At 35.5% G+C, this 25343-nt stretch overlaps 1 protein-coding gene across 1 annotated transcript in view; it reads left to right on the top strand.

Annotated features, from left to right (window-relative positions):
- The window catches only part of RAB18 (RAB18, member RAS oncogene family), a 34283-nt gene extending 32634 nt beyond the window's left edge, over nt 1–1649 (top strand). The window contains exon 7 of the mRNA XM_028120908.2: nt 348–1649. Within this exon, the coding sequence (XP_027976709.1) occupies nt 348–523 (176 nt within the window). The 3' untranslated portion in view covers nt 524–1649. The remainder of the gene's footprint in view (nt 1–347) is intronic.
- Nucleotides 1650–25343: the final 23694 nt, after the last annotated feature.

The raw sequence follows: 25343 nt of genomic DNA, 5'->3' as shown, positions 1-25343 counted from the left end.
ATTTTCTTATTCTGAAATGGGAATAATAATCTGTTTTGGGGGTTGATTTTAAGAACTAACTGAAAAATTGAGAAGGAACTTTGGCATAATATTTGAGTAGGACTTTACAGTGTACAATTCTATCACAAAATCCTGGGCTTATATACCCCTCTTCTTGTGGATAGAATTTGAATAGCTCAGCTTTGAGAGTTGGGGGAAATTCACGAATTTTAAACCTCTGGGGAGAAACTGCTCATTTGCCTCTGCATATACTGCCGGCTGATATTTATGCCATAATAATTTCCCAGGAAAACATCGGAATATGACCAGAAATGAATAGACTCTGACATTTTTTTCTTGAATTTTAGAGGCAAGTGCAAAAACCTGTGATGGTGTACAGTGTGCCTTTGAGGAACTTGTTGAAAAGATCATTCAGACGCCTGGACTGTGGGAAAGTGAGAACCAGAATAAAGGAGTCAAACTGACACACAGGGAAGAAGGCCCTGGAGGAGGAGCCTGTGGCGGTTACTGTTCTATGTTATAAACTCTGGGAAACTCCATCTCTTGCATATTTGATCAGATAGTGACATCTTTCTGTATATAAACTTTAACTGCTATTTTAGGGACCTTGCAGTTTGCACATATTTGTTTTGTATCATGGCAGTAAATATTTGCAAGAAATCCCACTCATCGGCTTTCCCAGGTACAATGTTATGGTAAGCATGCACAGTTTGCAGTCTACAGTTTTTTATGTAACATAAAATAGGTGTACTTTTTTAAGTACATTTGATTTTATGATTTACATTTATCATGTGATTAAAAAAATCCACCTATCTAGTCTTTGTTGATACAAGGTCTACTTTTGGTCTCTTCTTTGCTTAAATACTCCTCTATCAATTACTGAATTAATCGGTATGTAGAACTCCCAGAACCACTGGGAGATATTCAGGTATCATCAAACCTGGCAAATTTCCTTTCAGGAATAACACAGAGCATGATTCCACAGCTTTTGTAGGATGTTTGCTGACAGATTCTCTTTTAGTACTAAGCAAAATTCTCTACAGGATGCAATCCAGGCCAATTTATAATTAAATCTCTGTTCTGATGATGCTTCTAAAGTAGCATTGATGTGTTAAGAAGTTTGGTCTTGCTTTTAAATTTTCTTCAATGAGTAGCTCAGTTGCTTAACTGGAGTTTTAACTCTGTGATATGTACATTGGATTCTAACCCTTTGTGCAGCGTTTTTAGTTATGTGGTGTTTGGCAGAATGACAATAAGGTTTTCCCCCATTTTGGTTTTGGAAGGACGAGAATAGTGTGTTTATGTAACTCATGTAGTACTTTCCTTACCACTTTAAAAACCAACACCTTTTTCCATAGATGGTGGTGGGGTTTGTCCAGGTACCTCAATTGTAGCTTGTGTCCTGTTTATGAACATCTGTATCTTATGACTTCCCTAAATGACTAGTTGATATTCAGAAACCTATATGTGTTTTGAGGGTTGGGAAAAATAGAACACTAAATGACAATATGAGAAAGACATATTGCTTCCAGATTTTGATGTGTGTGGGAAAATATTGTTGCAATGAAAATCTTGGTAATTTACTGTAACACGTAGCCAATAGTTTATCAAAACCAACTTGTACAGACTAATAAATATTTTCCACAGTATTCAGTTTTCTAACCTCTTGCTATTATACATTGCTTATTTTTTTCACTCGTATGTTACTTAATTTAACGTTGTTATCTGCTATATTAAGCCCCCAAGTAAGTTATTTGTCCTTTCAAGCAGGTCACCATGATACCCCTCAGTAAGATTTCTGATATTAATTTCTGGGCAGTTTGTTCTTTGTATACAGTTGCAAATGATAGATTTTTTCCTGGGTCGCCTTTGCAATAACTTGTGATAGTGGATTTACTTCAGGTTGGGTTCTTTCTGAACTGTACATCTTCACATAAGAAAACCTTACATTCTACTTGGTTCACACTTGTGAGACCACATTACATGTGATTAAAGGTTTTATACATTATATATGTGTTTACTAAATATAAAACATTTACTCGTTTGCTGTTGGAGAAAGGTAGCTAACACATGTACTTACGATTTGTTTGTGTTACCTTAAAGCTGTAGATTTGTATATTTATGTAGTGTCTGTATTGACAAGACATTTATTTCTGTTACTGCTTTTTGCTCCTTGAGCTATATAAATCTTGTGCATTGGATTGTTGTGTTGATTTGATCAAAATTTGGATACATATGAGTCACTTTTAAAAACTAATTTTGTTTGATAGATTTATATTGTAACCTTTTATAGTTTTTGAAATAAATATAGCCTGCTTTCCCTAGATGCATTTGTGGAGGAGGTATTCTACATTTCCCTATTACTCTCATGGGCTGAGGAACATCTGAATATAGTGGTCCTCAGTTTCTAATATATGGCTTTCATTTTACTATTTTGTTGCAAGCTTATTTCCTAGTGGAGTTTTCCTAAGTGTAGTAGTTATGATATCTGAAATTAGTCACTTAAATAGCTGAGGATTTTGTTAATTCTTCATTTCCACATCATTTGAAGTAGTTTAAAAGTGCCTTTTGCAGATGGTGCAAATTAGAAATATTAGAATATAGTGCTTTGCATTCTAGGAGTACTGACACAGACCTAAACAAATAAATACTCAATTTATATTAAGAGTGATAGTCAACTTTTATTGAAAGCTTCCTTGGTACCAGGTGTTCTAAGAGCTGGTTTATTTATTTCATTAAACCTCACAGCAACCTTAAGAGACTGCCTGGTAAAGCTATTATGCCCATTTTAAAGATGAGGATAATGAAACATAGGTTTTCTAGGTAACTCCACAAAGATCACAAAGCTTCATCAGTGATGGAGTTGGCTTCCAGTGAAGGCATTTTTCATTAAGTCCGTGCATGGTCTCAACCACCACTCCTTTGTTACTAGGTCTTTTGTTTTAACACAGCAGGATTAAAGGCATTCCCTCATGTTTTCTAAATCATTTTTTTGTTATGTGTAATAGAAGTAGGTCAGATTTCTTGGTTATAAAGTAAATTCCATTGATGTAAACTAACCAGGTAAGTCATTTGATCTAAAAGTTAAGGTAGTAGAGTGGTTGGTCTCTTTAGTCCTTTTCCTTCTTTGGATGGAATGATAATCCCTGACTTAGGAAAGATATAAAATCAGGAGATGTATGGGACCTTAACTTTGTAACTGGACCTGAGAAAAGGAATTAAATCTGGGAATAGTCTTTTGCTCAAAATTGAAATCTGGGGGAATGTTCTCGTTTCAAATGCTTAATTGCCGTTATCTACAGATTCACACTTGGAGTTGACTTTATAATTGAACACAGTGGAATTGAACTTGATTTTGATTCATTGTACTTAGCAAACTCAAGAAATATATGTGATTCTGTACAAGTGTGGAACTGACCCCATAGCTCATAAAAGAATCCTTATACCACTACCTTTTCTATCTGTGGGATGGCACAGACCTACCTCATATCCATAATACCTTTAAACACAATTTAGTGTATAGTTTTTCGTATTTTCAGGTGAACTGGGATAATCCTCTAGGTACTCTGGATTGTAGTTCTTCTCAATATTTAAGTATTATGCTTCTATATCTTGGGTTCCATTTCACTAGTCATACTTTGAAAGTTTTTTGTCTGTTTAGGTAGAGGGAGAATCCTTTATTTTATTTATTTATTTATTTAAAGATTTAATTTATTTATTTGACAGAGAGAGACACAGCGAGAGAGGGAACACAAGCAGGGGGAGTGGCAGAGGGAGAAGCAGGCTTCCCGCGGAGCAGGGAGCCCGATGCGGGGCTCGATCCCAGGACCCTGGGATCATGACCTGAGCCGAAGGCAGACGCTTAATGACTGAGCCACCCAGGAGCCCTGGGAAAAAGCCTTTAATCAGTTTCTGGAAGACATTACCCTAGTTCTGAGCCCAGCTATTCCTTGGGTAATTAACTAGAGACTCCATCTTGGGTTTTGTCTAAGAATGTTGAAAGAAGTGAATAGAAAGAAACAGCCTAAGTCAAGACTTGGAGCTAAGGAATATAAATGCAGATTTACCGAGGGATTTCTGATTTTTTCCCCTCCAAAATGGGAGCATTTTACCAGTTTGAACAAAAAAAAAAAAAAAAAAAAGGAGTCAATTTCTCTTGGGGCTTTAAATTTTACTATTTGTTGTTAGCTTTTTGTTTCATATTTAGAAATCCATGTTGTTTCTGATTATGGTATAAAGTTTGCTTAAGTGCCTCTTAGAGGTGGTGTGTTAACACATACATTTCCAGTTGTGTGTGCATCTGTTCTCAGTCCTGCACCCCCACATCTCTCACACATAATACTTTTTTTAATTAACCTGGTAAGTGACAGATTATGTAATTTTATTTGTATTTCTTTGATTACTAGTGAGATTGGCATTTTTAATATTTTATTGGATATTTGTATTGTTTTCTTTAATTCCTTGCTCAGGTATGTTGTGGTTGCCCATACAGCATTCACTTCCACCCGCATTTTCTTTGGATAACCAACTTCCTCCCTTCACATATGTGGTTTAGATGGGATTGTCACACCCCCAGCTCTTCGTAGGGTTGGCCTGGTTACCTATAACCATTGCTACTAACTCTTCCTCTTCCCCCAGCCCCCAAAATAAATGGTTCAAGGATAGTCACCTGACCCAGCTCAGGCTGCTTAGATACAAGATGTTTGGTGAGGCTTACTTAGGAAGGCTGAAAGAAGACACCTTCTTGGAGATATGTTCTGAACTTGCTGCAACTAGTTTTTCTAATACAAAGGAGCCAGCCTTGGGTCTGTACCAAAAAAAATGAGAGGGAGTCTAAGTTGGAGCCCTGATGCAATCTGGAACATTTGGATCAAGTTGGACCTGAAATCAGCCCCACTTACGGACTTTTTACTGATGTGAGCCAATAAATTCCATTTTTGTTTAAGCCAGAGTTGGATTTTCTTTTTTCTTGCAACCAAATGTATGCTACATGAGTATATATGTTCTTATTTTGTAAGGGTTCTTTGTGCATTGAGTTCAGTATGTTGATATTTATTTGCATAGGGAAGAAAAAAGGAAATCACTTGAAAAGCCATTACTCTTAATATGTTAGTGAGGTTACTTTCATATATTTCTTTATAGACTTATACATGTAAATGAGTTGAATTCATGTGATTTTAAGGGACCTCTTGGCTTTTAGGGTCTTATGTTTTTTGTCACATGAATACTCAGCTCTTACCACTCTCCTCCCTGAAATAATCAGTGTTACAACCTGGCATGTATCTCCTTTTGCATTTCTCCATGCTTCCATAGTCACCTCCAAAATCATATGCAATATGTATATATACATTGTCATACAACAAATGGGATCATCCTGTTTCCTTTCTTACCTGACAATAGATTGTGAAAATCCCTCTAAGCCATGCATCTAACATCTGTTTTAGTGATTGTGTAGTATTAATATTCCATGGTATGGGGTATGGATTACCACAGTTTAACTATTTCTATAGTGACGGGCACTCACATTGTTTTCCATTTTTTGCTTTTGCAGATGGTACTGCAATAAATATTCTGTACGGAGATCTTTTTGTTTCTGTGGGATATGTATCTAAGAGTTGGATCCATGGGTCAAAAAAATGTGTATTTTTTAGTTTTGATATATTTCATAGATGGCTTTCCAAAAATGTGTAATAATGAACATATCCACCAGCATTCCCCATCAGCCGCAGGAAGTGTTCTCAAATTTTAATTTTTGTTAACTCATTTGCAAGGTGTAACTTATTTTAGTTCACATTTTCTGTAGAGCATTTTTTTGTGTTTGTGGGCCATTTGGAGTTGCTCTTTTTTGAAATGATTCATATTCTTTGCCAGTTTTTCTGTCAGTTTTTGTGGTTTTATCTTATATAAGCTCTTTGTGTAGTACAGATATTAACCCATATGTGTATGTTTTAAGCATTTTTTTCTGACCTGTGTTTGTTTTTTCACTCTGATGATGCTGTGGTTTTTCATACAAGTTATTTTTTTAATATTTTATACTTTCTGTGTTCTGCAACTCTCAGGTTGTACATGCAGTCTCCTTAGCCTCTTCTGAGATCATTGTTTTCTTTTTTTCTTTCTGAACCACTAATAACTTGGAATTACTTTTGCTTATGTCACAAGATAGGGAGCCATCTTATTCTTCTCCGTATGGATATCCAGTGTGCCTGCACTACACATTAAATACATTTTTTCCCCCACTGAGCTGAAATACCACTTTTGTCCCAGATTAAATTCCGCTAAGTACTGGCATCTTCTTTGATCTTCTATTTTAGAGTCTCTTAACCTTGGAAGGTAATGTATTTCAGTTGTGTGTAATGTAAACCAGTTTCAATTGGTTTTCTTTAATCCTGTGTATATTGTTTTTATGCTTTAAAAAACATTCTTAGAAGGGCTTTGCAGCTTTCATCAGACTGTCCAGGGGCCTGGTGAATAATAGTTTTGATGTTAGTGGCTCTATAATATGTTTTTTGGCTGGTGAGTCCTTTCTCACTCTTTTTCAATTTGTTTTTTACTTACGATTCTTAAAGATCACTTTATTCTTTGCCCATTTTTCCTTTTTATAGTTCCTTTTTTTTAATGAGTTTTTCCTAAAATATGATATGGATACTAATCCTTTACCATTAAGTCTTCTCCCAGTTAGCGATTTCTCCTTTGGATTTGTTTGAAATATTGCATAATTAAAACATTTTAAACCAAAAATTTAGTCATTTTCATCAGTGTTTTAAAACTGGGAATCTGGGCACCTGGGTGGCTCAGTTGGTTAAGCGACTGCCTTCAGCTCAGGTCATGATCCTGGAGTCCCGGGATCGAGTCCCACGTTGGGCTCCGTGCTCAGCAGGGAGTCTGCTTCTCTCTCTGACCCTGTTCCCTCTCATGCTCTCTATCTCTCATTCTCTCTCTCTCTCTCAAATAAATAAATAAAATCTTTAAAAAAAAATAAATAAAACTGGGAATCTAATTGGAATCACATGTTTTTACTTGCCATTAGGAAACATAGGATATCTTTCTGTCCAGATTTTTTTACCGTTTTAAAAATGGATAGGTTTCTTTGCATAGGTCCTGAACTTTATTAAAAGTTATTCTCAGGAATCCTGTTTTCATTAGTGTGAATAGAATTGGTTTTTCTCATTTCAGAATCTATGTAGTTGCTTTTCGGTCTATCCAGGTGCCAAATCAGCTTGATACTTTGGTTTAAACTAGAGCGTCTATGTTTTTTAGGTAAAAAAACAAATTAATTTATTTTAAAAAGTATATTATTTCGAGGAAGCTGCAGGCATCTTTTGATACTTTGCCCTGACAAAGTGGTTAGAGGAACCCTCCCATTTCACACCGGCTGTTAAGGCCTGCGTCCCCCAGCCTTCTGTGGAGGCCACTCCCGTGCTGTCTCCAGGCCCCAGTACCTCTTAGATACCTTCCATTGGCCATGCTGTCCCTGGCATCCACCGGTTTCTGACTCTTTTCTAATGTCTTAATAGCGAAACTGGTCTATTCTGTTGTTGATTACTTTGTGTCTTGTGAGATTCATAAAATTGGGAAGATTCTTTTTCTTACATGCTGAAATACTCAGTTTTGAAAAGGGGGATTGTTTGTTCATTGCAGGTTTCCTAAAAGTCAGTACAGCATACTGGCTAAGAGTGTGGCCACTTGGCATCAGAGTATGCTCATATTCCAGCTCAGTTATTTTACTGTGGTATGATCTTGGGCCAGTTACTTAACCTTTTTGGGTCTCAGTTTTTTCATACTGAAAATGGGATGGGGCACCTGGGTGGCTCAGCTGGTTAAGCATCTGACTCTTGATTTCTGCTCAGGTCATGATCTTAGGGTTGTGAGATCGAACCCCACATTGAGCTCTGCACTGGGTGTGGAGTCTGCTTGGGATTCTCTCTCCCTTTGCCCCTCCCTAGCATGTGTGGGCTCTCTCTGACAAAAAAAAAAAGAAAGAAAGAAAATGGGATAATAGTCTCCACAACTTTGTCAGGTTGTGAGCATTAAATGCATAAGAGAGTGTAAAGCCTGACACAGTGTGCTTCAGTAAGTGTTAGCTGTTACTATTAGCATATCCTGGTTTTTAGCTGCCTCAGCTTTTCTATTGTTTCTTAAATCAATTTTTATAATTCCCAGAGAGAAAACAATACATTTTTTTTTCTTTTGAGGCTTAAAGATTTTCTGGAACAAAATTGGACATACTCATTTAAAAATTATTTTTCTAAAGCTACAGTTTCTCGTTTGTGTGTATTTTCCTTTTTTGTTTTGCATGCATTTTATCTCTCTATGGTCCTTTTTTAAAAAAAGATTTTATTTATTTGAGAGGGCAAAAGTAAGTGAGATCACAGAGGGGGAGGGAGAAGCAGACTTACCACTGAGTGGAGAGCCCGATGCGGGGCTTGATCCCAGGGCCCTGGGATCATGACCTGATGAGCCAAAGGCAGATGCCTAACTGACTGAGGTACCCAGGTGCCCCTGCCATGGTCTTTTAAACAGGCAAAAAGGTAGTCTAGAACCGTGAACTGGAAATAAATACTATAATGATTTCTAGGTAGAGTAGATAAATTCAGATAAGGTACCTGTTCAGAATACTGCCAAGTTCCTTCTATTGCCAAGGCCTATCCAGGCCTTCTATTGACAGCAGGCCTCACCTCAGGCTACACGACATCCATCGCATGTGTCTTGGGGCTCTGAAGTCTACACACACTACAGGAGCTCCAAGCATTCAGCTTGTTGAGTCAGGAAATAGTACAGCCTCCTGCCACAAGACATTTGTTCTTTTTAGATTCATGTTCCTTCAGCCATATTTTCCTCACTAGGAATTTTAAGCTAGTTAAATATTCCCACATGTCACACTCATACCACCTATTTTAGGTTAAACGCAACTGACATCCAAGTTTTCTGTAATGCAACACTAATAAATCTTGTACCAGATAACATAACCATGTACATTTATAAACTTGTCTGTTTACACTTAACTCTTGCACAGCTCACTTTATAGTAATAGAAATACGATTAAATCACTCTTACAAAATGATTGTAGTTACAATACCAATAGAACTACCAATCACAAACGGCTAAGAGAGAGAGCTTCATTAGCTTTCTTTTTGTCCTTAGGTGTAATTTCACCATGGACATACAATCAAGTGTTCACATTACTTGAATACTTTTTCTCTATGGTTTATTAGGTTTGTTATCTATATGAGTTCCTTTGCTCCTACTTGTACTCAATTTTAGGGCTTACTTTTTCATCCCTTTTATTTGATTTTTCCCATTCCTACAGATGCCATCCTGATCTCATGCCCTCCCCATATGTAGTCATTATCACTAAGTTCTGGTTTATTCCTCTGTATCTCTTTTTGCAAAAATTATGCAATATTCTTTTTTCCCCCATTTCTTACAGAAAGGGTAGCATACTATATACACTCTTTTGAGTCTTCCTTTTTTACTTAACAATGTAACCTGAAGAAATCATTCCACATATCATTGGTCCATGGAGCTCTTTCTCATTCTTTTTTTTTTTTTTTTAATGGTTGCAAGTCCTCTGTTGTGGATTACACAGCTTGTTTAACCGGTGGCCCATGAATGGACAGTGAGTAACTGTGTTTCATTTCTTTGGATGATAAGGTCCTAAGTCAATTTAAAAAATCTTTATTGAAGTATATTTTACATAATATGGAAAGTATTTTAGGATCATGTTTTGATGAGTTTTAATAGATATATACACTTGTATAATCACTATCACAATAAAGATATGGAACATGCCTATTGCCAAAAGGGACCCTTGTGAATAATGTCTGGTTTCCTTCTTCCTCCCACCTCCACTATACCCAAAGCGGCTTGGGGCTTTCTCTGTGGACTCCTAGGCAGATGGGCTCTGGCCTCTATTGCAATCTTTACCTGGATATTATAGACTTCCTTTTTCTTTTCTTTTATCCATTAAAGGCATCCATCTTTTCTCCATTTTGCATAGATTTACAGAAATACAATGTTCTTCACTGCCTTCACTATTAAGATTTGTTTGTTAATTCCTTTATTTTTAAGATGCTCTTGGGAGGGCATAGAAACGTGCTTGGGTGTATCTCCTAAACTAGAGCAGTCATTGGTCTTTTAACTAGGGGGAAAAAAAGGTAGAATCAAAGGATGGTCAATATTTTGCAATAGATATACCAAGGCAAGTGAACTGGAAAGATAGGCAATGTCAGAGAAATGCTTGAGTTTGAGATTTTAGGAGTAAATCAAGATTATAACCATGTCATGGGTACCTGAGGGAGTGGAAGAATAGATGGTTCAAAGTGAGGAGACCAAGATGCTAGATGGATCATGGATGTTTTTTCAATCAATAGATACACAGTTGAATCTATTTCTAGATTTGATCCTGTTCCAACGATGTAGTGGTGTGCCAAAATCAACCATTTAGATTTACAGAATATTTATAAATTAAGTTCTCCCCCTCACTGCTTTTTTTAACAACTTATTTTGCCAATCATTATATCCTGTTACAAAATAAAATCCTTTGGAATTCTGACAGGAGCTGCATTAAGTATATGTATTAATTTGTAAACTGACATTTTAAAGTCTTCCTACCCAGACACATGGCTTATCTTTCCATTGTTTCAGTTATTAATATCCTTCAGTAAAATTTTAGAATCTCCTTTGTATATATCCTCTAGCTACATTTGTTAATATATTCCTGGGCATTTTATCATTTTTTTGTTACTACAGTGTATCAAGGGTTTTTATTTTTTATTTTTTTAAAGATTTTATTTATTTATTTGACAGAGAGAGAGCACAGATAGGCAGAGTGGCAGGTAGAGGGAGAAGCCGGCTCCGCTGAGCTGAGAGCTCGATACAGGGCTTGATCCCAGGGCCCTGGGATCATGACCTGAGCTGAAGATGCTTAACCGACTGAGCCACTCAGGCGCCCCAATCAAGGGTTTTTAATATTTTTCATTTTTAATTAATTGTTCTCAATAAATAAAAATTAGTGCATATATTTCTTATAAATAGCATCTTACCAAATTTGTTATTAATACTCATCTCTTTAGTGTTTTTTTATTTCTAGGTTCGTAATTATATGTGTGAGTAAAGATAATTTTGTTTGTTCCCGATTTTATGACAATAGCTTTACTGTTTTGCCTTTTAATGTACTGTTTGCTTTTTTTACTTCAAGAAACAGTCTATTTTAGAATGTTGATGCGGCTTCATTCTTTTAATATTTTACTTCAGTCTTATTTGGAATGGCAGCTGAATTTTTTTCAAATTCTTTTTATTGTTCTTTTCACCACCTGTTAATATAAGTAAATATTTTGTTGCTTGGTTTAATATAATGAATTATGTTGAAGATTTCCTGTTGCAAAACCATCCTTATAGTCTTGGAATATATATTACTTGTCTGAAGTGTATTGTTAAATAATATCCTACTGGATTCAACTTATATGTTTACTTATAACTTTTGCATCTATAAGTTACATGAAGGCATGGGCAAAGCTTGTGAATTCATCTGTCTGTAGAAAATTGAAAATGTATGTTCGTACATACAATTATGCTTCTCCCCTCTGTCCTGTAGACCTCTAGGTGTTCCATTGTGTTTTATGGGAATGGATTCAGGGAGCGCAAACTCTGTGGCCATCCAGGGAGACCCTCTGTAGAAAAGTGACTGATAGTAGATCATTTTGCCCTAAATTTTCAAATTAATTGCTAATTAAGATTCTTAATTTCTTCTGTAGTTGGGGGTATACCTTATTTCTTTTTTCTTATTCTTACTTCTTATTCCTAATTGCATATTTTTATTTACTTCCTTTTTCCCCCTTGGTCAGACTTGAGTATTTAATCTATTTTATTTGTATTTTCAGAGAACAAGAATTTATTTTATTCTTACTTTCTATTTTAAAATTTCATCCTTTTTTTTTTTTTTTACACTTTTTGTTTTGGAATAATTACAGATTTGCAAGTAGTTGCAAAGATAGTGCAGACGGGCCCTTACACCTTCACCTAGTTTCCCCCCAGTGGTTACATCTCACATAACTATAATACAATATCAAAACCAGGAGATCTACATTGGTGCAATGCATGTGTACATATTTCTATGCTACATTATCCTGTGTGAATTGGTGTAACCACCATATCCAAGATATGGACAATTCCATCACTACAAAGATCTCTCTTGTTCTATCCATTTATGTCACGGTTGCCCCCTTTCCCCCACCATCCCTGACCCCTTGCAACCAGTACTTTGTTCTCCATCTATATAATTTTGTCATTTCAAGAATGTTATATAAATGGACTCATGTAGTATGTGACCTTTTAAGATTAGCTTTTTTTTCACTCTGCAGATGTCCTTCATCCATCTAAGTTGTTGTGGGTATCAGCAGTTCTTTCATTTTTCTTGCTGAGTAGTAATAGTATGGGTGTGCACAGTTTGTTTATCTATTAACTTATAGTAGGCATTTTAATTGTTTTCAGTTTCGGGCTATGCTGCTGTGAACAATTGTTTACACTGTGTGTGGATGGAAGTGTCAAGGAGTGTGGGTGCTCTGTCATTGTCCTTGATTCGTAATTCTGTTTTATTATAATATTTAAAATTGTTCTTTAGTTGTATACTTATTTTACTGGCAATCTCTAATTAATAGAAACATTTAAGCCCTTTTCTACTGTAGATGGTTTATTTTGATTATCAGGTATTCTTTTTATTTCTAATAACAGTTTTAATTATGTCTTTGGGTAAGAGCTATTTCAAGGCATGTGACTTAATTTCATATTTAAGGCCTTTGTTTTCTTTCTTTCCCTGTAGGTTATTATTTTTTCACCTTCTTGTAAACTTCTAGTTTACAATTCAATTATGGTTAGAAAATGTGGAACATAAAATCTCTCTACTTTTTGGAATTCATTAGGGTTTTCTCGATGGCCAAGAATTTGATTTCTTTTTTTCTGCTTGGTTTATATTTTATCAGTACTATTTTATTTTATTTTATTTTATTTTTTTATTTATTTGAGAGAGAGAGAGCACAAGATGGGGGAGGGTCAGAGGGAGAAGCAGACTCCCCACTGAGCAGGGAGCCCGATGCAGGACTCGATCCCAGGACTCCGGGATCAGGACCTGAGCCGAAGGCAGTCGCTTAACCAACTGAGCCACCCAGGTGCCCTTATCAGTACTATTTTAAACTTGCAGTTGGATAGGCCAGAGCAGCCAAGGGCAAGAGCAGTTAGCTCATCTGGCAGGCTGCAATGATGCAGTATGCTGGGGTGGTTCAGTTTGGGGCATCTGAAGTTTTTCTAAGTAGAGGAGAGCTGTCCTAGGAAGAGGACCAAAAGGTACTTAGTACTGAAGTCAGGGAAGATGGAGACCAAGAAGAAACATAATTACAGAAAGAAAAAACACTACTATTTACTGTCTCATAGATACCAGCTCCTGTGCTTGGCTTTCACTCGTATTAATCATTAAACCTTTAAACGTGTTCACCACACTACTATATGGAATATATTATGTTAAAGTACATGTATTAAAGATGTTTATAAGGGCACTAGAAAAACAAATCCTTACACTTAAAATCTGGTGAGTAGGTGTGAAAATTTTTATTTTACAGAAAGGGAAATGGAAACAGATTAAGTAACTTCCAAGGTCACAAAGCTAATAAGAGAGTTGGGATTTTGATTGATTTTTAAACATATTTCATGGATATAAGAAATTTAGTATAATTTATAGAAAACAAAGTTGTATACATATGCATCTGTTAAGTAAAACATGTATCATTCACATCTTCTGTGGCATTGTTGTTATTTTGTCTACTTGAGCTGTCAGATTCCAAAAGAGTTGTATTACGTATATTATCATGATAGATGATTTTATCAAGTTCCTATAACTAACTCTAGAAGTTTTAGCTTTGTGTGTAGTCTGTAAGGAAACACAATGTATTTATTCTTTATGATTCTATCTTTTATCATTGCATAATACTCCCTCTTTGTCTTGTTTAGTTAGTTGGGGTCTTGAATTTTGGCTAATCTGATGATACCGTTGCAACCATATATTATTCTTATATGTTTATTTCATTACATTTTTTCCCATCTTTAAGAATCTAGATAATGTAGATATGTTACAAAGAATAATATGATGAATGCACATTGAAGTCCTATTTGTGTGTGTGGGAGTATGCATATAGTATAATTTAATTTTGGAAATTCCAATTTCTGTATAAATCAGCCTTGGTGATAAAATCGAAAGCAGAAATTTACCTTTAGATTTCTGCTTCCAAGTGTGGAAAAACTTGAACATGCAAAATACAGGAATTCAGATTTGTTTTCCAACTGTTTTCAGGTCTAAATGAGCTCAAAAGAGTATGGGGCAGGCGGTGAGGTCAAAGATAGGTGAACAAATTATAAAAAACCTTACTTTTATATACCGATTTAATAGGGAAAAGGAACTGGTTAAAACATTCAAAGGGAAGGACATGGAGATACGAAAACTCACTTAGTTCCAAATGATTAAGATGCAACTGTTGGAAATCCCATTTCATTCTCCACAGATGAATATAATTTGTATAAATTATATCTTAGATGTGTCAATTAACTAGATGAGGAATACTTCACAATGTATATGTATACCAACTCATCATGATGTATGCTTTAAATATCTTATAATTTTATTTGCCAATTATACCTCAATAAAATGGGGTACAAAAAGCTTTTCTTTTATTCAAGAATGGGTCTTGACTTATAAAGGATAGGTATTACAGTTCCTAGGTTAGTATTTGAAAACAGTTGAAGTAAATTCAATAGATTCTAAAGCTATCTTGAATTCTAGATCTTTTTGAATGTAAAAGACAGCCAATCTTATATTTTGGATGGGTAGAGAAATTTCCATCCACATAGCATGAAATGTTTTGATAAACATGGAAATGCGAGGAAGATACAGTTGCTGGTGGAAAAATTAGCAGCTGTTCTTGTGTAAACCAGTTTTAATTTTCTCACTCATATAAGAAATACTTTTTATTTTTTTATTTAAAAAAAAATTTTTAAGAAATATTTTTAATTGCCTACAACCTAGAACAAGACAGACAAGTTCTCTACATTCGTGGAATTTATATCCTTGTGGGACAAGATAAACAATAAAAAAAACTACATTTAGACTTTGATGTCATGTTTTTCTATATCAAAATCCACACTATAGCATGTTCTCCTGCAAAAAAGGGCACATTGTTTTGCTCTGCCACTAAAGCATGAAAGTTTCTTGGAAATGAATTCATTATTGTATGTTAACTCTTGAGCCTGACCATTTCTATTGCTAGGATCAGATGGCTTGAGATAAGACCAAAATTGGAGGGACAGAATACAAAAAATAAGTAAAGATTGTCGATTTTCAGTGAGGATGTTGCAGGGAGGGTGGGCATGGAGCACCAAGATAACTTCGATTTTACTATTCTCTAAATTTTGAAATTTAGCTATTAAGGTTTGTAAAGTGTGTGTGCAGGGCAAAATTGTAGCCTGTCATGTCAGACAATTTTTCTGCATAGTCATGTTTGAAGAACAGAATTTGACTGATGATACATCTAAATCCAAGTAACAACTTAAAGTGAGATTCAGCATTTTATTCCTTTCATATGTATATACTATGCAACTATGGTCATCAAAAATTGAACCAGTTATTTTTATTTTAAAAAAAATTTTTAAAAGATTTTATTTATTAGAGTATGAGCCAGGGGAGTGTCAGAGAGAGAGTGGGAGAGGGAGAAGCAGACTCCTTGCTGAGCAGGGGGCTGGACCCCAGGACCTCAAGACCATGATCTGAGCCAAAGTCAGACTCGTAACCAACTGAGCCTCCGTTTGTATGTTTGTTTATTTATTTAAGATTTTGTTTATTTATTAGAGAGAGCACAAGCAGGGGGAGTGGAGAAGGAGAAGCAGACTTCCTGCTGAACAGGGAGCCCGATGCGGGACTCAATCCCTGGACCCTGGGATCATGACCTGAGCCAAAGGCAGACGCCGAACTGACTGAGCCACCCAGGTGCCCCTGGAACCAGTTATTTTTAAAGGATAGTTATATACCAAGAAGAATGGGCATTTTCTATAAGAAATGTTTGTGGTGGTTGCTTTTTTAAAAAATAGCTCATTGAAAGAGAAGAGGCAAGGTATAAATGTGTGACGGCAGCATCAAGATCTCTAAATGAGATCTCGCCATTCTCCATGAGGTGGCAGCAGTCCTTCAGTTACCTGAGAAATCCTGTCGTGAAGGTCACCTTCAAACCCTTAAGAGACTGTCCAACTGAGAATTTTTACAGGTTGTGCTTTTTTGTTGTTGCCAGATTTCTTTTCTTGTCCTTTGCTCTGTCTCTCTTTCTCATTCTTGCTGTCTTTTTTTTTTTTTTGGCAAAGTTCAGCCATGGATCACCTTTTTATTAGATCTGAGGCTTCCTTTTCTGAAATGGCCTACTTAACGCTGAAGTCAACAGGCTGACTTCACAACAGTCCTCAGGGCCAAATTACAGTTCAGCATCCACAGAGGCTGACTTGGCTGGAGACTGAGAAAATGGAAACATAATTGATCTCGCATTTTAGAGGAGAGGATTGCTTCCTTCCTAGGATATGTATTTATCTTTTTAAAGAGAACTTTCAGGGGATGGAATAGAGGCATCACAGATAAAAAGTGGATGCCACCAATGTTTTGTAAAACAGTTAATTTAAGGCTTTAAAATGATTTATTTACTTTTATATTTGCTTTAAAATCATTTTAGAGATTAAAGATGAGATTATATCAGTCTTCTTTTTGTGAGGAGGGAACTGTTTTCTGGAAACACTCAAGTTAAAATAAAGGATTTAAAATTGCACTTCATTTGCCACCAAACTTTTAAAACTAAATTGTTTGATGATTTCGACTACAGTATATTGAATACATTTAATTCTAATAGGCTTCCTTCCCCAAATGTTTCAGATTATAAGACAATTCTGTCATTGTATTCTTCATCAGAATCTGGCACTACCTCTCGTTCTCTGCTTACTTTGCTCAAATGACAACTATTTCTGGTCTGAGTAATGACAGGCATGCTTGATATAAATATGTGTTCATAATGGTAGAGTCATTTTTAGAAGCTTCAGAAGTCTTTATTCCACTAATGTTCTTGATCACACTTGCCACTTTAAAGGTGTTGGTTTTATTGATAACGTTTACATTTTTATTAGTAACATTTCTGTTTCTTTATTTTTTGCTTCTATATTAATTCTTCCCTCTACTTTTAAAAAATAGACTTTGTTTTTTATAGTACTCGTAGGTTCAGAGCAAAATTTAGTAAAAGAACAGCATTCCCATATAGGCCCTGTCATACATATAGACAGCCACCCCCACTATCAGCATCTCACACCAGCTATTTTCCCATTATTGAGTTCTTTTTTTTTTAAGATTTTATTAATTTATTTGACAGAGAGCATGAGTGAGCACAAGCACGGGGAGCAGCAGAGGGAGAGGGAGAAGCGGGCTTCCTGCTGAGCAGAGAGGATGTGGGGCTTGATCCCAGGACCCCGGGATCATGACCTGAGCCAAAGGCATACGCTTAACTGACTGAGCCACCCTGGTGCCCTTCCCATTATTGATTTCTAGTTTAGTTCCAATGTCATCTGAGAGCATATATGAATTCTATTCTCTCAAATTTGTTATGGTCTCTTTGTGGGTCAGAAAATCTATCTTGGTGAATGCTCCACTTAAGTTTTAGGAGAATTTATATTTTGTTGTTGGGTAAAGTTGTCTGTTGTCAATTATAACCAGTTGATTGATGGTTCTGTTGAGTTCAACTGTGTTTTTTGTTATGTTCTGCCTGCTGGATCTGTCCATTTCTGATACAGGGATGTTGAAGGCTCCAACTATAATTGTGGGTTCATCTATTTCTCCTTGCAAATCTATCAGTTTTTGCCTTATGCATTTCAATGCTGTGTTGTTAGGTACATACACATTAAGAATTGTTATGTCTTTTTAGCGAATTGACTTCTTTGTTATTATTTAATGCCCATATTTATCCATAATAACTTTCCTTACTCTGGGAAGACTGATCTGTCTGAAATTAAGATAGCTAGTCCCATTTTCTTTTTGATTAGTGTTAGTGTGGTATATCTTTTTCTATCCTTTTTAACCTGTCTCTCTTTTTTTAAGATTTTATTTTTAGGGGCGCCTGGGTGTCTCAGTTGGTTGAGCGACTGCCTTCGGCTCAGGTCATGATCCTGGAGTCCTGGGATCGAGTCCCACATTGGGCTCCCTGCTCAGCGGGGAGTCTGCTTCTCCCTCTGACCCTCTCCCCTCTCATGCTCTCTATCTCATTCTCTCTCTCAAATAAATAAATAAAATCTTAAAAAAAAAAGATTTTATTTTTAGGGGCGCCTGGGCGGCTCAGTTGGTTAGGCGACTGCCTTCGGCTCAGGTCATGATCCTGGAGTCCCTGGATCGAGTCCCGCATCGGGCTCCCTGCTCGGCAGGGAGTCTGCTTCGCCCTCTGACCCTCCCCCATCTCATGTGCTCGCTCTCTCATTCTCTCTCTCTCAAATAAATAAATAAATAAAATCTTTAAAAAAAAGATTTTATTTTTAAGTAATCTCTACACCCAACATGGAGCTCAAATTCAACCCCAAGATCAAGAGTCATATGTTCTACCAACTAAGTCAGCAGGCACCCCTGTTGTCTTTATATTGAAAGAGGGTTACTTGTAGACAACATATAGTTGGGTTTTGTTTTTGATCCACTCTGACAATTTCTGTGTATTGATTGGTACATTTAGATTACTGGCATTCAAAGCAATTATTGATATAGTTTAATGTTTATTATATTTGTTACTGTTTTCTATTTGTTGCCCTTGCTCTTTATTCTTATTTTTCTTTTGCTCTTTTTCTGCCTTTTGTGGGCTTAATTGAGCATTTTATATAATTCCATTTTCTCACCTTTCTTAAACTTTCAATTATACTTTTTTTTTAAAGATTATTTTATTTTAGGGGCGCTGGGTGGCTCAGTCATTAAGCGTCTGCCTTCGGCTCAGGTCATGATCCCAGGATCCTGAGATCGAGCCCCACATCAGGCTCCCTGCTCGACGGGAAGCCTGCTTCTCCCTCTCCCACTTCCCCTGCTTGTGTTCCCTCTCTGGCTGTCTCTCTCTCTGTCAAATAAATAATATCTTAAAAAAAAAAGATTATTTTATTTTAAATTCCATTCTAATTAACATACAGTGTTATGTTAGTTTCAGGTGTACAATATAGAGATTCAGCAATTCTATACATTACTTAGTGCTCCTCATGATAAGTATGCTCGTTTTGATGTTGTTATTGTTTTTAGGTGAGCTCCATGCCCAATGCTGGGCTCAAACTCACAACCCTGAGATCAAGAGTCACATGTTCTACTGACTGAGCCAGGTGCCCCAATTATGCTTTTTTTAAAAAAATTGTTTTAGTGTTTGCCCTAGAGTTTGTAATATACACTTACAACTAATCCAAGTCCACCTTCGAATAATGCTGTACCACTTATGAGTAGTACAAGTATTTTATAAAAACAAAATATTCCTAATTCTTTGCTCTTATCCCTGTGTCATTGCTGTCATCCATTTCACTTAAACACAAGTATATACAGACGCATACATAATCAAATAGATTGTTGCTATTATTATTTTGAACAAACGTTTCTATTAGAACAAATAAGAATAAAAAAATAAAAGCTCTTATTTTACCTGCACTTACTCATTCCCTGATGCTCTTCCTTTCTTGATGTAGATCTTAGTTAGTTAATCTTATTTCAGCTCTATGCTCAACGTGGGGCTTGAACTCATGACCCCAAGATCAAGAGTGGCATGCTCTACTGACTGAGCCAGCCAGGCATTCCTGTAGATCTGTTTTTAACCCATAATATTTTCTTTCTTTCTAAAGAACGGCTTTTAACATTTCTGGCAAGGCAGGTCTACTGGCAACAGAGTCTCTTGATTTTTGTTTGAAAAAGTTTCTATTTTCCCATCACTTTTAAAGGATAATTTTGCAGGGTACACAATTCTGTGTGGTGTTTTTTTCTTTCAACACTTTCTAAACATTTCACTCTATTATCTTCTTGCTTGCGTGGTTTGTGAGAAGTTGATATAATTCTTATCTTTGCTCCTTTATAGGTAAGGTTTTTTCCTCTGATTTCTTTCAAGATTTTGTATTTTTTATTTTCTGCAGGTTGAAAATGATATGCTTACGTATCGTTAGCTTTTGTTGTTATTGTTGTTTTGTTTTGTTTTTGCATTTATTCTGTCTGGTGTTCCTGAGTTTCTTGGATCTGTGGTGGTGTCTGACTTTAATTTGGGAAAAATTTCTGTCATTATTGTTTCAGATATTTCTTCTGTACCTTTTTCTTTCTCTTCTCCTACAGTATTTCCACTATGTAAATGTTATGCTTATTTGTCCCACAGTTCTTGAATATTCTGTTCCAGTTTTTTTCATTCTTTTTTCTCTCTGTTTTTGTGTTTTGGAAGTTTCTATTGACATATCCTCAAGGTCAGTGATTCTTTTCTCAGAATCTAGTCTTACTGTCTAGTCTACTAATGAGCACATCAAAGGCATTATTTATTTCTACTACAGTGGTTTTGATCTCTACTTTTTTGTTTTTGTTATTTCAATTTTTATTTGATTAATTATAAAGGAAATTGAGCATCTTTTAAAAATTTTTTTTCAATTTCATTGTGGTAAATCATACATAACATAAAATTTACTATCGTAAGCATTTTTAAACATAGAGTTTAGTGGTATTAAGTACATTCATAATGTTGTGAAATTATCACCACGATTTATCCCCATAACACTTTTCATCTTATAATACATTAAACAATAACTCCCCATTCCTGCAACCACCATTCTAATTTCTGTCTCCATGATTTTGACTATTTTAAGTAATTAACATAAGTTGAATCATACAGTATTTGTCTTTTTTTGACTGGCTTATTTTACTTAGCATAATGTCCTCAAGGTTCATTCATGTTGGAGCACATTGCAGAATTTCCTTCCTTGTTAAGTCTGAATAATATTCAATCATGTGGATATACCACATTATACTTATTCACTTATTTGCCACATTGCAGAATTTCCTTCCTTGTTAAGTCTGAATAATATTCAATCATGTGGATATACCACATTATACTTATTCACTTATTTGCCAATGAACACATGGGTTGCTTCCAAGTTTTAGGTTATTGTAAATAATGTTGCTATTAACATGAGTATACAAATATCTCTTAAAGACCCTACTTTCAATTCTTTTGGGTATATACCGAGAGCTGGAATTGCTAGAAAATATGGTAATTCTATTTTTAATTTTTGAGGGACCACCATATTGTTTTCTACTGTGGCTGTTCTCCATTATCCATGCACAAGGGTTTCAATGTCTCCATATCATTGTCAACACTTATTTCCTGTTTTTTGGATAGTAGTCATCTTAATGGGTATGAAGTGGCATCTCATTTTAGTTTTGATTTGCATTCCCTAATGATTAGTGATGTTGAGCATATTTTCATATGTTTGTTGGTTATTTGTATATCTTCTTTGGAGAAATGTCTATTCAAGTCTTTTGCCCATTGTTGAATAAAGTTGTTTGTTTTTATATTGTTGGGTTTTAGGAGTTCCAGAATATATTCTGGATATTAATTCCTTACCAGATATTTGACTTGCAAATATTTCCTCTCATTCTGCCAGTTGTCTTTTTAGTCTATTGGTAATGTCTTTTGATGCATAAATTTTTAAATTTTTCCTGAAGTTCAATTTATATATTTTCTTTTGTTGCCCATGCCTTTGGTGTCATATTCAAGAAATCATTGCCAGATCCAGTGTTGTGAAGGTTTTGCCCTATATTTTTTTGCCTCAGAGTGTTTTTTTTTTTTTTAAGATTTTTATTTATTTGACAGAGAGAGACACAACGAGAGAGGGAACACAAGCAGGGGGAGGGGGAGAGGGAGAAGCAGGCTTCCTGCTGAGCAGGGAGTTTGATGTGGGGCTTGATCCCAGGACCCTGGGATCATGACCTGAGCCGAAGGCAGACGCTCAACGACTGAGCCACCCAGGCGCCCCTCCCTCAGAGTTTTATAGTATTAGGTCTTCATTTAGGTCTTTGATCCATTTTGAGTTAATTTTTGTATATGATCTTAGATAAGGGTCTAACTATTCTTTTGCATGTGGATATACAGTTTTCCCAGCATCATTTATTAAAAAGACTGTCTTGGGGCACCTGGATGGCTCAGTTAAGCATCTGACTCTTGGTTTTGGCTCAGGTCCCATGATCTCAGGATTGTGAGTTGGAGTCTGCTTGAGAGTCTCCCTCCCCCTTCTCCCCCCTCTGCTCCTCCCCCGGTTTGTGCGCACAGTCTTTCTCTCTCTCTCTCTCTCTCTCAAATAAATAAATAAATAAATAAATAAATAAATAAATAAATAAAATCTTAAAAAAAAAAGACTGTCTTTTCCCCATTGAATGTTCTTGGCAGCTGTGTCAAAAATAATTTGATCATATATGCAAGGGTTTATTTTGGGGCTCTCTATTCTATTTCATTTGTCTATATGTCTGTTTTTATGCTGATACCAGGCTGCTTTGATTACTGTAACTTTGTAGTAAGCTTTGAAATCAGGAAGTGTGAGTCCTATAGCTCTGTTCTTTTAAATGATTGTTTTGCCTATGTGAGGTCCCTTGAGTTGTTATAGGAATTTTAGGATAAGTTTCTCTGTTTCTACAAAAAATGACTTTGGTCTTTTAATGGGGATTGCATTGAATCTGTAGATTGCTTTGGGTGGTATTGACATCTTAATAATATTAGGTTTTATAATCTGTGAACATGGAATATATTTCCATTATTTATGTCTTTAATTTCTTTCAACAATGTTTTATAGTTTTGATTGTACAAGTCTTTCATTTTCTTGGTTAATTCCTAAGAATTTTATTTTTCTTGATGTTTGAAAATGGAATAGTTTTTGTAATTTCCTTTTCAGATTTTTCATTGCTAATATAGAATGCAACTTATTTTTGTGTTAACTCTATATATCTATTCAGCTATTTACTGAATTCATTTATTAGTTTTAATAGTTTGTTTTGTGTGTAAAATCTTTAGGATCTTCTACATAGAAGATCATATCATCTGTGAACAGAAATACTTTTCTTTCAATTTGAATACTATTTATTTATTTATTTATTTATTTACTTACTTACTTATTTACTTTTGCCTGATTGGTCTGACTAGAACTTACAATACTATGTAAAATAGAAGTGGTAAAAATGGGCATCCTTGCCTTGTTCTTGATCTTAGAGGAAAAGCTTTCAGCCTTTCAACAGTGAGTATGATATTCACTATGGATTTTGCACAGATGGCTTTTATCATGTTGAGATAGTTTCCTTCCATTCCTCGTTTGTTGAGTGTGTGTGTGTGTGTGTGTGTGTGTGTGTGTGTGTGTGTCTTATCATGAAAGGGTATTGAATTTTGTCAAAAGCTTTTGCTGCATCAATTGAGATGGTCGTTTTGTCTTTCATTTTGTTGATGGGGTGTATTATATTGATTGATTTTTGTATTCTGAACATTCTTACACCCAAGAATAAATACCACTTGGTTATGGTGTATAATCCTCTTACTGTACTGCTGAATTTGGTTTGCTAGTGTTTTAGGGGGATAGGCACATCAGTGTTTATAAGAGATGTGGGTCTGTAGTTTTCTTACAGTGTCTTTGTCTGACTTTGGTATCAGAGTATTGCTGGCTTTACAGAATGAGCTTGGAAGTGTTTTCACTTTTTTGGAGAAGTTTGAGAAGTATTGATGTTATTTGTTCTTTAAATATTAGTAGAATTCACCAGTGAAGCCAGGGCTTTTCCTTGGCAGAAGATTTTTGATTTCTGAGTCAATCTTTTTACTAGTACTAGGTCTATTCAGATTTCCTATGTCTCATAAGGTAGACTTGGTAAGTTTTATGTTTCTAGGAATTTGTCTATTTAGGTTATCCATTTTATTGTTGTACAGTCGTTCATAGTACTCTCTGTAGAATTAGTAGTGATGGCCTCACTTTCATTTCTGATTTTAGTAATTTGAGTCTTCCCTCTTTTTTTCTTAGCCCATCTAGCCAAAGATTTGTCAATTTTTATTTTTTTCAAAGAACTGACTTTTTGTTACGTTGACTTCCTCTAGTGTTTTTCTATTCTCTATTTTGTTTATCTCTGGTCCAATATTTATTTCCTTCTGCTAGCTCTGTGTTTAGTTTTTTCTTCTTTATCTAGTTCCTTAAACTATAAAATTAGTTTATTGATTTGAGATCTTTCTTGTATGTTTTAATGTTAACATTTATAACCTATATATTCCCCCTTAGCACTCTTTCACTGTGTCACATACATTTTGGTATGTTGTGTTTTCATTTACATTTGTCTCTAAGGATTTTCTAATTTTCTTGGATTCATTAGTTGTTTAAGAGTTCATTGTTTAATTGCCACAAATTTGTGAATTTTCTAATTTTACTTCTGTTATTGATTTCTAACTTTATCCCATGTGATTGGTGAAGATATGTTGTATGATATCTATCTTTTTAAATCTATTGAGACTTGACTGGTGGCTAACCTATGGTCTGTCCTAGAAAATGTCCCATGTGTACTTGAAAACAATGTGTATTCTGTTGTTGTTCTGTATATGTGTGTTAGATCTAGTCGGTTCATTGTGTTGTTTAAGTTTTCTGTTTGCTTACTGATCTGTCTGGTTGTTCTATGCATTATTGAGAATGTGGTATTGAAGTCTCCAACTATTATTGTAAAACTGCGTATTTCTCTCACCAATTCTGTCAGTTTTTGCCTCATATACTTTGATGGTCTGTTATTAAGATGCAAGATGTTTAATATTATATCTTCTTACTATATTGAAACTTTTATTAACATACAATGTCCTTTGTATTTTGTAACAATTTTTTTAAAGATTTTATGTATTTATTTATTTGAGAGAGAGAGCATGAGAGGGGGGAGGGTCAGAGGGAGAAGCAGACTCCCTGCTGAGCAGGGAGCCAGATGTGGGACTTGATCCCGGGACTCCAGGATCATGACCTGAGCCGAAGGCAGTCGCTTAACCAACGGAGCCACCCAGGCGCCCTGTATTTTGTAACATTTTAAAGTCTATATCTTCTAATAATAGTATAACCACCCTTGCCTTTCTATCTGTTTACTTTCAATCTATTTGCGTCTTTGGATCAGTACATTGCAATTCTATTTACTTGTCTTTCCAATTTTGGGGGCAGTGGTTTGCCCTGTGACCTTACCTCTCTGCCATATCTAAGAAGAGTTGTTGATTTTTCCATTTGTTTAGCTTTGTACTTGTTAGGACAGAGTG

The sequence above is a fragment of the Eumetopias jubatus genome, unplaced genomic scaffold, assembly GCF_037043125.1.
Source record: "Eumetopias jubatus isolate StellerSeaLion01/CBP00866 unplaced genomic scaffold, mEumJub1_p1.0 scaffold_8, whole genome shotgun sequence".
Lineage (NCBI taxonomy): Eukaryota > Metazoa > Chordata > Mammalia > Carnivora > Otariidae > Eumetopias > Eumetopias jubatus.
The sequence above is the reverse complement of the archived record's forward strand: the minus strand, read 5'-3'. Positions and strand labels throughout refer to the sequence as shown.